The 19,795-nt window shown below is 32.8% G+C and overlaps 2 protein-coding genes across 4 annotated transcripts in view; one reads left to right on the plus strand and one right to left on the minus strand.

The window, feature by feature from the left end:
* uif (sushi, von Willebrand factor type A, EGF and pentraxin domain-containing protein uif) overlaps positions 1-1,810 on the plus strand; it is a 122,714-nt gene extending 120,904 nt beyond the window's left edge. For all 3 annotated transcript variants that reach the window (XM_073083802.1, XM_073083803.1, XM_073083801.1), the window contains one exon: positions 393-1,810. In XM_073083802.1, the coding sequence (XP_072939903.1) occupies positions 393-424 (32 nt within the window). In that variant the 3' untranslated portion in view covers positions 425-1,810. The remainder of the gene's footprint in view (positions 1-392) is intronic.
* Positions 1,811-2,926: 1,116 nt separating this feature from the next.
* Psat1 (phosphoserine aminotransferase) lies at positions 2,927-18,136 on the minus strand. Its single transcript, XM_073083810.1, has 8 exons — positions 17,985-18,136; positions 17,777-17,907; positions 15,494-15,609; positions 6,096-6,257; positions 5,459-5,553; positions 4,511-4,680; positions 3,825-4,088; positions 2,927-3,197 (listed from the first exon to the last, which is right to left on the minus strand). Exons 1-8 carry the CDS (start codon positions 18,033-18,035, stop codon positions 3,092-3,094), a joined length of 1,095 nt encoding a protein of 364 aa, XP_072939911.1. The 5' UTR covers positions 18,036-18,136; the 3' UTR covers positions 2,927-3,091.
* Positions 18,137-19,795: the final 1,659 nt, after the last annotated feature.

A 19,795-nucleotide genomic window follows, 5' to 3' on the forward strand; every position in this document is an offset into this window, starting at 1 on the left:
GTGAATAGTAAAATATTCTTAGATATTTTTTATACGTAGTTTTTGCTTTATAAAAGCACTATATTACATTTAAACAATTATATAAGTTGTTGTTACGGTATTTTCCATCACTGTATTCTTATCAGAAAAATAATACTTATTGGATTTATCTTATGAAATGCTTGAATATATTGTTTTGCATACAAAAGCACGAAATGTAGAAAATAACACTTGTGTATTTATTTTCTAATACATAATCTATGTAGTTTAATAAAAAATATTAAACACGTATTGGCATTAATATTCAAAAATCCCAAGCATCAAGTAAAATACAAAGCAAATTATTTTGTGTGGAAACGTGTGTGAGTCGCCTAAGTTATGACACAATCCTCATACACATTTCTCATTTTCAGATAAGAGTGACAGCGACAGTGAAGGTCAGTAAATAAATAATAAAGTAATGGAGGACTGCGTTTTGTCGTATTCTGGTCAAACTTACATAATACTTAATCGTATTAGTTTCAATTATCGGTAATTTAAGTACCGGGACTTTAATAGTCATAAATGTAATGTCTACTCTATTTATTTTGGGTATAATTAAGTACTAAACGCTTCGCTACTATAAAACTGTACCTACATAATCTCTAGCAGTATAATATACAGGATTCAGAATAATTATAAACATAATAACATATTTTTTAAACAACATAAATAATGCCTAACCTTACTTCCGAAACTACATAAGATACCAGCTACAAACGGTTTAATTTTAACCCTGCATGTTTATTTCTATATCCTGGTAAATAAATGATAAATATAATTATTGAACATTATAATTACGTTTCTAACTTAAAGATTCCTGATTACAGAAATCATTATGTAAATAGAGTAGACAACAAAGGCAAGTTGCATCACTCAATTACTGAGGAAAAATAATTATTATTTGTAGAATTGTGTACTCTACTAGCTTTATAATTAGTTTTAATTTAAAGAATGTGTATTAACACACTCACTGTTTAATAGTTACAGCCCCACCAAATATATTTTTATGTCACAAAATAAATACATTGACGCAATAGGTAACTTTTAACATATCATTTTATTAATTGTTATAACAAAACAGTGAATGTGTTGATGTTCTGAATTTGTAATCAACGAACAAAATGCTCAAATAAGTATTTTATTAGGCGTACTGCCATAACAAAAGCAGGGCTTTTAAAAATGTTTTGCAATGAAAATCATTCCAGCATCATTCCAATTTTTTCGATAAATATAGTGTAAATATATTTTATTAAATTGTTTGTATATTTATGATAGACCTCAGATATTCGTGGTGTTAGTTTTAATGATTTATTGAATTATTAATTGATACATAGTAGGTATGATTATTAAATACCTACAATAGGTGGTTATACATATGAAATCACTAATAATGATGTATATGTTGATATTTTTATAAGTCAACTGTTTATGTTTTGTATTATAAACTGGACTGTATTTTACAAGTGAATGTGTGGATGTATATTAGTGGGTTGTATTGTATAGAATGTTTTATATTATTGCGAGAGTAAATAGATGAATAATGTAATGTATAAATACTTTACAGTAGAGACGACGTTGTTTATATTTTAGATGAATCTACGTATTAGGTGACGATTAACTTGTACTTACTGAATTTATTAGTCCCCATATAGTTCGGTACTGCCGTCCAAATGTAACAATACTCATAACTCCGTGAGTGGTTTGTATTCCATCACAATTTATTACCACATTAGTGATTACGTTAACAGTAATATTTTTTACAAAAAAATAAATTTTAATATGTATTTAATGGTTTTTTTATTTCCCACCATAGTCAGTTCTTTTATATTAATGTATGTGGTAGAAAGCCTACATGTTTGCCCATGACGCAATTGTGCTGTGGCAGTAATCTAACCAGTGTCCTACGAAGATGACAGCGGATTCGAACCCGAGCTAAGCAGACGTCTCAACGAATTATGAACCACGACATATATATACACCAAATTTGGAAGGTGGTGAAACCCTTTACAAAGCGTAAATGTGTTATTTTACTTACTATCTGATGGATACATGTTCGTTTGCAATATCAGTATTCTAAAAACCAAGCGATGATTGTTAATAGCGATGTTTTATGCCAATCAGTAACAAGCTATGGGTGTATCACATTTGAATATTTAAGAAATTAATTAATATAAAGCTGTATACATAGTTCAATGTATTAGCAATAGCAAAGAGATTAAGTACATAAATAGAATAGAGATCTCATTGTTTAGTAGTGACAATGTAGGAATGTCATACATAGCAGATAAGAGCGACACTTGACATCTCTCACATGACACACCCTCAGGGAAAACGATGCTCGACAAGCACTTTAGGCTTAAGAGGCATTATATTATCTTTGTTTATTATATAGTATTATATTATTATTATAAAAAACTCTTTGTAATCGTTGACTAAATTATTATTTATCTTCCTCATTTATAGACGTATAATATAGTAATTATACATATTCATATAATAGTCATTAAACATATATAGGTCGTGTTAAGTTACTCAAAAAGTTATTATTTTTTCCTTATTTTATCATTATTATTTTTTATATTTAGGACGCTTTAAATGAGCCAGTGTGGGTCCCTGTGTGTTTAAAGTAATAGAATATAGTAGTATAAAAAAGTAATAGAATATTTTTATACTAAAAGTATGTAATACTTTTATAATCCAATTTTGAAACAATTCGAGCATGCTCAAAACAAACAGCGTCAACCATCTCGAAAATGTTAGTCCACTTTGGCATTCAATCCTGAAAGATCAAAAGCATCTTGGAGTAGTCAATGCTCCATCCAGGTATACTTAACATGAGACCCAAATTCATAGCCCTAGTCTACCATACACATAAGAAAGTTAGAAGGGTCAAAATAATTATCCATTTAAATAAAAAAAATACAATTTATTTGTATATTATCCAATGAAATATTATCCATTTTTGATTTATTTAAGACACAGCCAAATGTAAGACGATTTTTAAACCTTATAATTAATATAAAAATGTATTTTATGCTTAAAATTATTTCAAAAGCTTAAAAAGTGCAGTTCAATTAGAGTGCTTCGAGTAGAATTTTTTCATGTAGGCGACTAGAGCTTCCACTTCTTCCACTGTCACCGCGTTGTACGTAGAAGCTCGGATGCCACCAACATCTCTGAAAACATTTACAAAATTTATCGTTTAATTCAAAATACCTTCCGTTGGAAAATCCTTTATTATATCAATAAATAATTATTGAAAATAGTAGGTATATGACCATTCCACATGATTATTGACTAGCGCAGATAGAATAATTTTGGCTATAGCCACGTTTTATGTCCCATTGCTGGGCATTGGGCAAGGTGGTCATTGCTGTCCATTGTCTACAACTGACTCCAAATATTTTCTACGTTAAGTTAATCACTCGGAAGCAAAGAGACGACGTCATATAGTCGTTCTATCTATTTAATAACTAGTCGATTGGTGTGGTAAGGGAGACATAGTTATTCGCGGCTTTCCAACTTAGTCCTCAGGAGTATCAATACATCTGTATCCGACATTACGTAGGAAAATAATCTTTTTCGGTGTCGATTACAGATGTCCATGGGCAGCAATAGCCTGTTGCCATCAGATGGACTTAGTCTTCTGAGGTAGCAATACATCTGTGTACGATATTACGTAGGAAACTTATCTTATCCGAAGTCGATTACAGATGTCCATGTGCGGCAATAGCCTCTTACCATCAGGTGGACTGCATGCTCGTTTGTTACTTCGATATTATAAAAAATAAAATAGTACATACCTATGTCCTTTAAGCTGAATTAGTCCCAAAGCGTCAGCTCCCTTCAGGAACTCTTTCTCCAGCGCATCATTGCCAGGAGAACCAATCCTGAAAGGTATGTTCATCTTGCTCCTCACATTCTTCGCCACTGGTGCGTAATAGAAACCATTTGACTGCTCAATAACATCGTAAACCAGGGAGGATTTCTTAGTGGCTAGCTCTTCCATTTTGTCTAGGCCACCCTTCCTTTCGATCCATTGGAGAACTCTGCCCATGATGTAAATTCTGTAAAAAAAAAGGTAACTAAGTCACTTATTCCTAGGATTGAGTATGCATTGCTAATGATCGATCTATCGAATGTGTTGCCTACCAAAGAAAAATTGTCAAATTGTCCAAAATTGGTACGAAAAAATATATAAATGTATTAATTTATTACCTACAAGTAATGAGGCCACAGACCTTCGGTACAAAACAAATACAGGTCTTTGAATGAGGCATTCCAGACTCCTCCAGGTTAGAATGCCAACAACAACAACGCAAGGGTACCTATAGGTACGTGTATAAGGGACCGGACCCAAAAACATTTCAATAATTTACAATTTTTTTATCAATTGAATGGGTCTTATTGAGATATATTAACATTTTTAATCAAATGTACTGTTGATTGATATGATAAGTCATGTATTTACATTGAACATTATACTTACGCGAACATGGGTGGTGTGTTAAGTATGGAGTCCGCTTTTACATTTACTGTCCAATCCAAAATTGAAGGGCATATGGGCAGAGCGCTATTAAGCAAATCTTCTCTCACGATTACTAACGCCACTCCTGAAGTACCTATATTCTTTTGAGCGCCTCCGTAGATAACACCAAACTAAATAAAAGAAAAGGAATAGTAAGACTTTTGCACGAAGTCAAAACTCATTATAATCTTTAAAAAATAGATATGTATCAAAATTAATTAATAGATGAAACCGGTTCTCTTAATCGATTATTCAAAATTGTGCGAGTATTAAAACTTAATTATTACTTGCTTAATCGATGAAGGAAAACATCGTAAGGAAACCTTCATGCTTAATAATTATTTAAAAAAATCTGAAAGGCGTATGGAATCTACCGATTCGCACTTGGCCAGCCTGTGTTTCATGACTTATAGGTTACCTTTCTCACTCTAAGAGGAAACTTATGACCAGCAGTAGAGCAAATCTAAATCTAGTAGAGTCTGCTACACATCAATAAAATCTATCACTGTGTTTAAGTAATTTTATTTTTTATTAATATGTACAATATTTCATCTTTCTGACCACCTCATTCATAAACTCATACTCAAAACATTCGACATGAGCTCTCCAAAATAGTGTCTCATTTGTTACCAATCTCTACTCGATTATACTCGTTAATACTACGAGTAAATAAAGATTAAATGCTAATATGTACAATTATAAATAACTAAAAGTTGTAGTAAAATAATGTAAAATACTGATTACATGTATCTACCATAATCTAATCATCTAAAACATTATTTTTATCTTTATAAATACACCGAGATACTTATTACGTGCCGTCCATTTCCTATTATCTGCGGCACATTATCTACGACTATGATATCTATATAAAACATATATAAAATATATTCTATATTTCCTAGTTACCTTAGAAACATCAACACTTTTGGACATAAAGTTTGATGACATGTCTGCCACTAAGGGAACCCCTTTAGTATCAGGGATGAAGTCAAATTCGACCCCTGAAACAAACAAGATAATATTTCAATACATTGTTATATTAAGGATGTTTTTATTTGAAACGATTGCAGTGCCTTTATATGACAAATTATTCATCTGAAAATACTTATAATACAAATAAAGCAAAGGTATTATTGTATTTGAATAAAAAAGTTATGCTTGTAACATAAATAAACAAAACCAAATCAAATAATTTATTACAAAGCACGGAGTGCTTTCCCAAATTCCGGCAACGCACGCAGTAGGTACTGCTTTCTTTTTTATTAGTGCATAGGCACGCCTTTATACTACTGTTACTAGACGAAAGGTCTCAGCGTTATATTTACCACCATTCGAGAATACTCAAATTAGCTTTTAGTTCCCACATTAGGAATATTTGCTTATTAAAAAAAAGTTAAATTATATATAAAAATGGATGTAAACTTAATCAAAATAAAACTGGACCATATATAAATGGGACAACTCAATTTTAGTGGGTTGCGCATTAAAATTGAGTGTACCTACTCACAAATTAATTTCAATTGTACATAAACTAGATAATTACCGTGGATTGTTTCGTTTGTGCAGATATGGACATATGAGGCGTTGGGATCCAGATTCCATTTAGACTGGTCAGGAATGTCTACGTATTTGTCAGTGGGAGGGAGGACTAAGTTCACTTTTCCATACTTTTTGGCCTCCTTCGCCGCTTTCGCTGACCACGCACCTGTAATATGACAAATAAAAATAAAACCTAAATATTATTTGTAATTTGAATAATGAATACAAATTGAAAAGAGTGTGGGTCCCTAAATATCAAGGTTCAAATAGTTACTACAACGATTATCTACCTATTTGAAATGTTACTGAGTCATAACGTAAAATTTTTTTTTTGAATGTCATAAATATTAAGTGGCCTAAATATTAAATTCTCAACCCAAAACAGATACCTACACTACATTCATAATTATTTTTATTTTGTCTGCAATCAAGAATTAAACCCGGAACACTGAAAAAACTAGTCGTATCAAACTGAGTGATAAGATTTTTTTACAATGACAGGCAAAAAATAAACCGGTATTAGCGTGTTAGATAATATGAAATACATAACAGTAAAACGTGCTATAAAAGCTGAATAATGACATGACAAGAAATAATAGTACCACAATAATAAACAAAACATAAATATTCCACAAGCCCGTGCCTTATCAATTGATAATTTAGGTAATTCGCGTCAATTGAACATCAGCGATCTGTTACGCGGCAGCCCCTGATTGTCTTTAAAAAAAACACACTCTGCTGTCACTACTGGTTTAATGTCTTTAAAAACTACAGAGAAATTATCCCCTCACTTTTCTTTTATAATGTTAAAACTTAAATGTTTCGCGGACGCGGATTACGTGCAACTGCCGGCCACATGGTTGCAAGGCGTTATATAGTAATTAAGAATGGTGAGGTCGGCAGTATATTGCTAAGGAATATTGAATATAACATCTCCCCCCCTTAAATGAAGCTTTATCCTTTTTAAGGTTGAAGCGGAGTTAAAAGAAAAGAAAAATGAGGTTTACATCGAGATTCATCCTTATAAAATATAAAGAAAAGGTTTAATTTATCGTTGCATTAATTATAAGTAAACAATTAAGTAATAGTCACATTAACTTATTATTATTTAAATCTTAATTCGATAATTTTGAGACATTTATATGTATTTAATTTATTACATACATATTTAAATAAAGCATTTTAACAATAGTTCGATAGGTAGTTGAAAATAATTGAAAAAAAATATGAAAAGTAGTTATAAGTGTAAATAGCAAGAGAACATTTCAGTATATAAGAAAATTCAGTAATATTATTTAAATTTTAAAATACTAAATACAAATGTATTAAATATTTGTTGTTACTCAAGTGACGATTTGAAGTATAGAGGTTTTCAGGCTCCTAGGAATTAGTAATTTCTTTTATCTCAACAGAGTTTGATATCTTCGATTAAGTTTTATGAGCCTCTTTGTTATAGCATTGATTAAAAATTGGAATACAGCATCCGGAATTATTATTTTAGTTTTTGAAACATTTATAAATCTTATAGGCTAAGTACAAAAATAAGAATACAATTAGTATACACGTGAATGTAGAATAATAATAAGGGCCATATTTAACAAAATGAGATTCCTTTTCTATATTATTTAATTCTTGTTCTAAATTATTTAGCTGACGATTATTATGTTTTAAAGAATATAAATTTATTCTACTTAAGGAGATAGGAGATAAATGTGGTAAACTTTCATTAAATAAGTCCCTTTTACAACAGTCATCTGCTGTTATATCAAAATTTATCTAAAGGAGATTTTATAACAGAATATAGGAATTGGAAGGATTTGCCGGCAATAGAATGGTCGACAATATCATTATTTACATCGAATGGTAAGCTTATTTGGCATAGACTGCACGAAAATCCATTTATTATTTTTTAAATTTTTGCTAAATATCTATTTGGCCATATAAAATTTTAGAATTACATTCAGAGGATAACGAAAGTAAGACGTAAGACGAAGAAGACCTCAGTAAGAATTTTGGACTCGCAGTTTGAATTAATTAAACAAGAATAAATCGTAGTTAGTTCATAAATAGAAAGGTTGCTATCAATAATTTTGCATTTATCTAACGTGTCCGACATAGCATAATGCATCCCGTCGTCACTTAGAGAAATAAATGAGTTAGAAGGTTGAATTAATGCGAATGTTTTAATAGATTTTTCGTTTATGATATGCAATAAAGACGTTAATTTATTGTTGGCAGATTGAATTTTTATGGCAATAGAAATGTTGTAAGTTTTTATTTTCAAGATGTGTTACAATAATAAATACAACAAAACATTATAATGATTAAAGTAATATAAAAAAAATAATGAAATAATATATCTTTATTTTAAATTAAATATAAAAATATTTAATAATATTATTTTAGATTGAATTAAGATATAGCGGGTTTAATTTCATTTGTGTGATATTTAATTTTTTTCCGGCCTATTTGTAAGGTCACGTTATGTTTGTTATGGACTTTAATTATTTTATATGGACCCTTCCAAATGGGTGATAATGCTTTACGAAGTCTATGGTGATGCTTTAGATATACCATATCTCCTACTTTATATGTTGTTTCACGAGAACTAATGTCATAATATTGTTTAGATTTTTCTTTACTGTTGATAATATTTTGAATAGCTTTTTCGCGACTGAAACGCATTCTATATTGTAATGCACGGATATATTCGTGATAAGTTGTATTACTTACTGATTCATATAAGGAGCTAGGGATACTGGATTTATAACCGAATAATAGTTCGTGAGGGGTATAATTGGTTGTACAATGCGGAGTAGTATTATAAGCGAGTATCGCTGTAAATAGATAACAGTGCCAATCGTTTTGGTTTTCATTTACAAACGATTTTAGATATTCTTTCAAGGTTGCATGTGAGCGCTCAAGGGCACCATTAGTTTGGGGATGATACGGGGTAGTAAATTTTGCTTTTACTTTTAATATATCAGTTAGTTGTTTAAATAAATCTGATGTAAAGCAAGTACCTAGATCTGTTAGAATATTTTTTGGGAAACCGAATAGAGACATGAAATGAACCAGATTTCGTGCTATTTCTTCGCTAGTGGCTGTAATCATTGGATAAGCATTAGTGAATTTTGTTAAGTCATCTTGTAGAGTTAGAATAAATTTAAAATTTTGAAAACCTGCTTCGGGTAATGGACCTACGACGTCAAGCGCTAGGCGTTCAAACGGTTTAGTAGAGGTAGAAGTTATCTCCATTGGAGCTTTATTAGATTTTCTTAGCGGTTTATTAATTTGACACAACCTACATTTTTTAACATAGTTTTCAATGTCGGAGCGCATACCTTTCCAGTAGTAGCTTGATTTAATCCGTTTATACATCCTTTGTGATCCGGGGTGACCGGCAATTGCGGAATCATGGTTTTCCTTAAGAATTTTAGGGATTTCTACAGGAGTAGGATAGATTAATTGATTTTTATAGATATTAATTTTAATATTAGTATTGTGGAATATATATGAAATCATGTTGTAAATTTTACTATAAGCTAATTTAGAAAAGGGGTCAGAGAAATCGGGAAGTGCAAGATCTGTAATGTCTGAATTTTTGATTAGAATATTTCTTAGTTTCATTAATAAATTATAAACATCTCTCAATTGCGTCTGTTCATAATGATGAACTTTAGTGAATAGAAAATAGAAATTTTTGGATTTATCATTGACGTGAAATATTGTATGAGGTTCGCGTTCTGAATTTAGTATATCAGCCGTGTTATCTAATTGAGACAGGATTTCTTCGCAATGGGGCATAGAATAGTCAAAATCTAAAGAGACTGGGCATGCGATTGTATTTAATTTGGATAAATGCAGTCCTTGAGTGCATTCTTCAATTATAGTATTAGAATTAGTAGTTTTGTTAGAAAATTGAGCTTTAAAATATTGTTCATAAGAAAAATTATTTAGACTATTGATATCGACGAGATTTACGGGATAGCGTGATAACGCGTCGGCATTTGAGTTTAGACGACCTTGTTTATATACGATCTCGTAGTCATATTCTTCGAGTTTAAGGCGCCAACGAATGAGTCTGCTACCTGGATCCTTGACGTTAAAGAGCCACACAAGTGGTCTGTGATCGGTTATAATTTTGAACTTATAGCCATAAAGGTATGGACGAAAGGTCTTAACCGCAAATAAAATTGCCAGTAATTCCTTCTCTGTCGTAGAATAATTTCCTTCTTGTTTATTTAATGTTCTGGACGCGTATGCTATCGGTTTATCTTTTCCTACTATGCCCTGGGAGAGAACTGCGCCTACGGCGTAATTACTTGCATCTGTAGTGACTATAAAAGGCTGCGAAAAATCCGGATATTGGAGAAGTGGAGCTGTGATTAGTTTTTCCTTCAATAGTTCGAATGCATTTTGTTGATCTTGGCCCCAGTGAAAAGTAACATCCTTTTTTAACAAAGAAGTAAGTGGTTTAGTGATTTTAGAAAAGTTATCGATAAAGCGACGATAATAGCCAATCAGGCCTAAAAATGATTTTATTTCCTTTGGATTTGATGGGGCTGGATAGGAAGAGACTGCTTTGACCTTGTCTGGGTTCGGGGATACACCTTTATCGGTAATGATGTGTCCAAGGTAAGATACTTCTCGACGCAAAAATTCACATTTATCGGGTTGTAGTTTTAAATTATATTCTCTGAATCTATCGAATACTAATTGTAGTTTGTTTATGTGTGTAGATAAATCGTGGCTATAAATAATGCAATCATCTAAGTATACATAGCAGTGGAGGCCTTGAAGACCTGAAAGGACGGTATTCATAAGGCGTTGGAAGGTAGCGGGCGCATTTTTGAGGCCAAACGGCATTCTGGTGAATTCGTAGTGGCCTGATGTGCCGTTAGTATTAATAATAGTAAATCCGGTTTTGGATGCATCTTCAGGATTTAATTCTACTTGATGGAAGCCAGAGACTAAGTCCAATGTAGTAAAATATTTTGAATGCCCTAGTTGATCTAAAATATCGGTTATTAACGGTATAGGGAAAGTTTCGTTAACGGTTACGTCATTAAGGCGTCTGTAGTCAATTACAATACGCCACTTTTTTACACCTGAAGCGTCCAATTTCTTGGGTACTACCCAAACTGGGGCACTCCAGGGAGAGATAGAAGGTCGTATAATTTTTTGGCTTAACATTTTTTTTATTTGCGAGTCGACTTCTTCTTTATGGCAATCAGGAAAACGATAAGATTTAACATTAATAGGTGCGGCATTTCCGGTATTTATTGAATGTTGTATGGCATTTGTATGCGTGAGAGGATCACCTTCTAGGTAGAATATATCTGAATACTTGGAACAACAATTTAGAAGGGCTTGCTTCTCTTCTGAGTTAAGATGTTCGTGTCGTATTAAATTAAGAACGCGATCAATACGATCTGAGGGTGAGGACGAGATTGTGTTTATCATTTCGGTGCTGGGAATTATTTTTGAAATTTCTATAAAATCAATTGGGGTTAAATTAACTTTGAATTCGTTAATACGAACTTCGGATTCTGTTGTATTTAGCACGGAAACATTAACACGGTTATTTGGTTTTAAAGACACAATACAATTAGCGACGTAAACGCCATCACAGACGCTTTGATCTAAAATGAGCGCTTCACGCAGATTAGGTAAGTCTGATGATTTGTTTGCTACTATGCATTCAATTACAGCTTCTGAGCGAGCTGGGACGATATAAATAGGTTTATCATATAAAATTGGGACGCTCTGACCGTATAAAGACAAGCATTTAGAGTCATAATCTATATTAGCATTAAAGTATCTAAGAAAATCTGTGCCGATAATTCCATCATATTTTAAATTTACTCCATCACCAATAACGTGAAACTTGTGTTGTAAAGTTTTGTCAGACAAATCTAGTTGTAAATTAAATGAACCCAGAGTTTCACTGTAGGTGTCGTTATCATTGATGCCTTTGAGTTTTATAATGTCACAAGAAAATTGAGGTTTATTTACTAAACTTGATTCTTTGATTATACTCACGCTAGCACCCGTATCAATGAGAAAACTAAGTGGTCTCTGTGAGTATTTTGTCATCATGTTTATGAAAGGTAAAGAGACTTTGTATTTATTTACGCAAGTTTCGAAAATAGGCACTGAATGTTTTGAATTTGTAGGCAAACGAGACATTGTATTATGACTCAGCTTCTGTGGCTGAGGTGGGAGAGGCCTACCACCACATTGACTTTCAGGTTTTGTACATAACTTGGTAGGACTCAGTGACTTCGGTTGTAATAAGCATTCTGCGTAGGTTTTAGGATGATTTAGAACCTGAAGCGTATCGGAGGCAAAAGGACTCAGCGGCTTAGACTGAGATGCGTTAGGTTTAGAAGGACTCAGCAGCTTGGACTGAGATGTTTGTGGACTCAGTGGCTTAGACTGAGATGCGTTGGCTTTAGAAAGACTCAGCGGCTTGGACTGAGATGCTTGTGGACTCAGTGGCTTAGACTGAGATGCGTTGGCTTCAGAAGGACTCAGCGACTTGGACTGAGATGCATTGGACTTGGAAAGACTCAGTGGCCTGGACTGAGATGCATTGGCTTTAGAAAGACTCAGCGGCTTGGACTGAGATGCTTGTGGAATCAGCGGCTTAGACTGAGATGCGTTGGCTTTAGAAGGACTCAGCGACTTGGACTGAGATGCATTGGACTTGGAAAGACTCAGTGGCTTGAACTGAGATGCTTGGGGACTCAGCTTCTTAGACTGAGATGCGTTGGTCTTGGAAGGACTCAGCTGTTGAAACTGAGATGAAATCATATTATAAAAACTCGAAGGGTTGGACCGAGTTGGGTGATATCTAATGGTAACTGTGCCACTTGAAATTGACGATTTCGGAGGGCACTGATCCGAAATCCCTTTTAGTTTAAATTACCATCCTCATTATTATAATTATAACCGTAATAAGTGTCGTCTTCTGCACAATAATTAATTGCATTATTTGCTGCATTAGAGTTAACGTTGCTGTTTTGAGTAGATTGACCTGGCTCAGGTTGCGACTTGAACTCTGTAACTCGACGCCGGTTGTTGAACTCACGTTTACGACACTCGGTTATCATATGGCCTTTATTTTTACAATAATTACAGAACTTATTACTATTTATATTGTTTGGAAATGAATTAGGTATGGCAGGATTTGGCATGTGATAGGATTTATGATGGTTCCTATAACAGTCTGACGAAAGATGCCCTTGCTTGTTACATAGAGAACAGTGTTTCGAGGGGCGTTGAGTTATTCTGGTTAGTTTGTATATTTTTTCTTCTTCAACGGCACTATTAATGGCTTCGTTGAGAGACGACGGATTTTTACATCTAACTATGGTGGAGATATTGGGGTTAAGGCCCAATAAAAACGTATTTAAAGCTAGATCTTCCATTGCCGCTATTCTACCTGCTAATTGGGACCTATCAGAACAAGAGTAGTGGATATCTGCTTGGATACGGGTTAAACACGTCTCCAACCTAAGGGAAAATTGAGATACAGATTCGGATGGTGACTGACGACAGTTCTGCAGATCAATAAGCAAATGCGAGGAATGTTTCTTTTCGCCAAAATTTGTTTTTAAAAATTGTTTTAAATCCTGCCAAGTTGAAAAAGTTTTGAGACTGCAAGCTATTTGGGCTTTACCTTCCAATTGCGATATTATATATTTGCATAATATGACTTGTTGGTCTGCAGAAGCTAATGACATGGCATTCTCACAATTTGTTAAAAATGCTGGTAAGGTATCCCTATCGCCGTTATAGGGTCTTATGAATTTCGTCAAAAAGTTTAACGTCATTTTATCGGATTTATCAGCAGGTTCGCCTTTTAGAGACATTTTAACTTGAATTAATAAAAGTTACAGTTATACAGCACAAAAGAAATAGTTAATTAATAACACAAGTTGGAACACAAATAGAAATACAATTACAAAATATAAGTTAATGTAAAATAATTATAGTGAAAGTATATGTAGTCAAAGTAATTACATTTAGTTACTCACAAAACTATTAGAAGCGCGATCATCACTAGTTATCACTTAGTCCTTTCAGCACAAACGATGACCTGACCTTGCTTCGCTGACGGCGACGCGATGATGACGTGGCTCCGTCAGGACGATGACGTGTCCGACGTTGGTTGAGTTGCACGAGCTGGTTGTAGTTGGACGAGGGTTTCTGCTGCTGATCGGGTGCAGGCTCACTTGATTTGTGAGACTAACTGTCGACCACGATGCTTCTCCTGTAGCGACTGCTGGTGCCTGACGCGGGCTCAGAGCTGACTGAGACTGACCGTCGGTCAATATGAACTATCGAGGGGACCTGCCAGGGGTTCGGGATCTCAGGGTTCTCTTCTAAAACCACTTACGAGATCCCACTTCTGACACCAATGTTACGCGGCAGCCCCTGATTGTCTTTAAAAAAAACACACTCTGCTGTCACTACTGGTTTAATGTCTTTAAAAACTACAGAGAAATTATCCCCTCACTTTTCTTTTATAATGTTAAAACTTAAATGTTTCGCGGACGCGGATTACGTGCAACTGCCGGCCACATGGTTGCAAGGCGTTATATAGTAATTAAGAATGGTGAGGTCGGCAGTATATTGCTAAGGAATATTGAATATAACAGATCGCTCGTAAATTTGTGTAGTCATTGCATGGAACTGACACAGTTGCAAATAAATATTTTTGTTGAATCATTGGATATTATCTGACATAGACACTTACTGAAATATAACATTACTTATGACATGACTTTTAGAATTTTATTTCCAACTAAGATACAATAGATATATGTATGGAGATAGAGTTCCGTATCGGAGATGACGTAAAAGAATTCGATTGTTCAATATACCGCTGTTACTTGTATAGTACATTCAGAGATCCAGAGGAACGTGTTAAGATATATTTTACTATTATGCCTACTTAGAGTATAAATACCATGCTCAAATTAAAATGTGTGTAATTTTAATTTACCAATCCGCACTTGTTGAACATGACGTTCTCTCATCTCATTCTACTAAAACGAGAATGCAGCGGAAAACTAATGGATTGATGATGATACCGATGACTGAGTAGGTAAAATAATTATAGTTTAAAAACTAAAAACCACGTAAAAATCGCACAAGGAAATTCGTTAATCATGATTCCTGACGATCCTGATGGGGAGAATGGGATAAAATTATTAAAATCGTGTATTGTCTACGTTTCTTGATAATTATTCAAAATTTCAAATTAATCGGACCGTTCAAAATGGGTAAAAATCGAGCTCAAAGATTCCGTTAAATACATAGATACAGGTCAAGCTAATAAAAGCGTGGTAAAAATTGATCACCGAAGTAAAGATCTCTTTAATTACTAACCAGTAACGACATAGTCTGCGGTACCCGTCCTCCCGATGAGATTGAGAGCCACCGCAGCAAATTGCCCTTGCCCGCCGCCCGCTAAGAAAATTATTTTGTAGTTGCTTGGGACGTTTCTGAAATTATTATAAAATAAGATAAAATTATAGGCTAAGTAAAGTGGCAATAAAACTTCAAAAATATAATAGGTTCGAAGTTCGGAATAAGTAATTAATTAATTTCATATGACGTCGGACTGACTATAGTAGGTAATTCGGACTTCCCCTAACGAATGAGCCTGTAAATAATTTTCTACTCGTAAAATAGAAACAAATATATTTTCAGTATTAATCATTAAGAAAATTACTTTATAGTTGCTTGGAACGTTTCTGAAATTATTAAATGAGATAAAAGATATAGGCTAAGTAAAGTTTTGGCAAAAAAATATGTAAACATAATAGGTTATCAGATCTTTGGAATGAATAATGAGTGTTTTTCAATACGACTTCGGAATGGCACATGTAATTCGGACTTCCCCTATCAAATGAGCCTGTGAATGATTTTCCCCCTTAAAATAGAAGCAAGTATATTTTCACTATTAATCATTTAATAATAGTAGTTAATCAGATTTTTTTATTCTAGAAGTAAAGATACCTACCTAATTATATATCTGCTGTAGAATTAGTGACCTACAAATAAAATGGAGTAGAATAATATTACAACACGGCCAATTCCACTTCAAAACAGCCTACTTAAAAACCTGTTAGGATAATCTGTTTTACCCAAAATAAAGATCCGTTCACATTATAACATTCCGATCAACTGCTTATGCTGGTATAGGCGTATAAAGGTTCTAGAATACTAATCCACTGAAAATGTATTCCAGAAATAACGGAATATTACTATATTTTTTATTTCTTTCTTTTTGATTAAAATCATTTTTCGTATCTTTTAGATCACATAATATTTTTTATATAAATCGGCGGCATTCGTGCTTTATCGTACCCGATGATACGAGAATTTCTTATGTGAATTATTTTAACAACAGATTATTTCATAAAAAAGATTAAGTTAGTGATATTTTAGCGATGGTAAAACGTAAAAGCTAAACTAAAGCTAGATGTGGTATTAATTTTGTTATTATATGATGTTAGCCTGTTGTTATCTATCAAAGTTTCACAATTTCCAATGGAATGGTTAGACATTCTATTCCATTCCCGCTTTTTAAGGCCAAAACAGTTACTGGAATATTGAAGCACTAACATATTGAATTAAATATTGTCGATTACCTATACCAGTTTTATAAAAATATGTAAATGTAAATAATGCGCATTTGACTTTGACTTAACACAAATTATCATAACACCTGCAGGTCGTTGTACTGACTTTATCTATCGGCAATTTTATCATTGTTTGTTCACATAAATAAGTACTATACTAAAGTAATATCTAGAACGTAATATTACACATTGATGTTTTTCTTTTCATGCATTTGTATAATGAAAAATAAACGTGTATGTAATGTTATACACCAATAAATCGGTATAATAATTTGTTTCGTCATAGATTAAATCACTATGACATAGATAGATAGACATAGATTTAATATATCCTATACATATATTATTTTATTTAACCATAAACCAATATTGAAGATTTTAGATGATTGTAAACTTAATAAAATCGGATAGTGTTACCAACTAGGTTTAAGATAGCATTAGCAATGTCCTATTAATTCGTCACGACTTTACAAATATTTATGTTTGTAACACAATAATGACCTCTGACGTAATATTGATTTCAATTGGAACCTTAGCTTTATTACTTGAGTTACTGCTTAAACTGCTTATATAATTCAGCGCAGCTAGTTTTCCTGTCTTTACTATAAACAAGGTAAAAATATAAATTATTAACTTAGCACTACTATTACTAACATACTTTATAAGAAGCATTTAAGTATAAATTTCGCAAATTTCGTATTCCGATATTGTAAAAAAAACATTAATTTTATGTGATCAAATCAAAACACGAACTAAAAAATATAAAAATGTCCTATAATATTTTTATCCTAATTTATTTTGTAAATAATTAAGAAATCCTCGTGTTAATGTATTAACATTTTTGGTTTTACAAAATCTCAACTGGAAAAACTGTTCTTAAATTATAATTAAGGTTAAGTAGCGTCCATACTAATTCAAATCTACGTCGTCGCCGTTAAAACAAGTTTAGAACTAAGTCTCTGGCTTGACTAGGTTGAATTTTAATGCTTAATCCTAAATGCATTCTTAATAGCGTTTAACTTACAATAGTCGTCTCACTACATCTTGTACTTCTGTGTTCAACTTGAAGTAAGTGGGGCTACGGTGGCTTGTTTCCAACAAACTGATTCCAGTGCCTTCGAAGTCTGTCAACTCTTTCCTAATTATTTCGTATACCTGTAACAAACATGACTCGTAAACAGATGTGGAAGTAATGCATGTAACAATAGGTGTTATGAAAGAATATCACTTACTTCTTCTGGTAATTTCGCCGGTCCGGCACCAAAATTGTGGATTTTAGGCATGATTTACGTTGAAAATAAATGCGAAACAACCGTTCAAATCTGCGGGGCGTGCGCGACTGACTGGCGGATGGCTGCTGACCTGCCTGTTGATAGTGTTGATTCACTTGAATTGAACAGCTTGAGCTGTGCAGACGACACGCTTAAACTTCCATACATCTTAAGTCCGTTTTGCACGCGAGTTTTGGTATTATCTTTCGCAAAAAATAGGTATATTATGTCCCAACTTATCTACAGAAATAATTTATAAAAGTCATTCCAACGCTAGTCGAAGCAATTTTCGACATTCAATTCAATATTATATTTGTATCGTAATCGTTTGATTAGATGATATCATTATAAATAGGAAATGTTACTACTCGTATAGGTATTATATACTTGCCCCCTTCAAATGTTTATTATTATTTAGCATTTTCAAACCATGGACCCGATAAACAAACAAATACGAATACTATTATAATAGTATTTTCATTACTAGAGTTCGGTCCTATAATCCGATTCATAATTCGGTGTCCAAAACGTAAACAGAGGTACTATTAGAAACTAAGGGTACTGGACACTTTTACAACTACCCTTATTACGAGTTTTTACGTTTCGTCGAAATCGTTCAACGTTTACGAATTTGCTCATACAGCACCCTCGTGGACCGTATCGAAAGTAAAATTGCGCAGTATAATTTTCAAAAACGGAACTATAACGCTATCAAAATTAAATTAAAAATGTAAATTAGATTAAAATTAAAAATCTATTCGGTTTTTTAAAACTCAAAGTGCGAAATTTTAGTTCCGATAAGGTCCACGGGAGCGCTGTAGGTCCGAATTCGTAAACGTTGAACGTTTTCAAACAATCGTATAAACTCATACTAAGGGTATATAGTTCGCGCCAAACTGCTGGTCCGCTCTGAAGTTGTTGCGAGCAGGTGCAGTCATACAATTTGCTATAGCAACGCCATTCATTTCTATATTCAGAGTGGACGAGTAGTTTTACACGGACTATACTGATTAGATGATTACCCTTAAGTGATGTTACTGCTTAAGTCTACCATCCATAACACAAATGTACGCTTTCACAAATTCGATATCTGAATATCGATAATTTCCATAAAGAAGATAAAATAACGATATATCACAGTCTATAGCTGTATATAGTTGCTTTTGTGTGACTTACTTTAATATAATATTTACTCTATAAATATATGTATAATTTCGGCCGACTGGCTGTGTCATATCATAAAAACACATATAGTCTGATTCATAATTAGGTGTCCAAAATGTAAACAAAGGTGTTGACCTATCAAGAAAATACGTTAGAAATGGTAGTTTCTTATTTTTGACGATATTAAAGTAATACAACAATAATAAAATAATAATCTAAATAAATTAAGATTAATTCACATTTTCTAATATTCATATCACCTCAATTTCGATCCATACAGTAATAATAATAAAAAACAAAGTTTATGGTAGAAAATTAAAATGTGATAATGGTAACACAACCGAAATCCAAGACATTTCTTGTGCTGTCATTTTTATGTTTCGTAACTGATATTATTAATTTTCGTGATTGTGATCGAACTCGAATGTTTTCTCGTTTACATAACGCGTTTGTTAAATTGTGTATATTTGTTAATTTTTCGTTTTTTGTTGAGTTTGTTAAAGTTTTTGTTTCTTGTAAATTTTGACAGTGACATTTCTTTGTTTACATTTTGGACACCTAATTATGAATCAGACTATAGTAACTAAAGTAATAATAAAAATCTTTTT

Source organism: Epargyreus clarus, unplaced genomic scaffold, assembly GCF_041222505.1.
Source record: "Epargyreus clarus isolate Ecla_fem2 unplaced genomic scaffold, WU_Ecla_fem_2.2 ptg000019l, whole genome shotgun sequence".
NCBI lineage: Eukaryota > Metazoa > Arthropoda > Insecta > Lepidoptera > Hesperiidae > Epargyreus > Epargyreus clarus.

Coding starts and splice junctions, on each gene's coding strand:
- Psat1 (XM_073083810.1), bottom strand. CDS start 18,035: ATGCCTAAAATCCACAATTTTGGTGCCGGACCGGCGAAATTACCAGAA. Junction 5,554..6,095: donor CACAAACGAAACAATCCACG/GTAATTATCTAG, acceptor TGTTTGTTTCAG/GGGTCGAATTTGACTTCATC. Junction 4,089..4,510: donor AACACACCACCCATGTTCGC/GTAAGTATAATG, acceptor TTTTTTTTACAG/AATTTACATCATGGGCAGAG.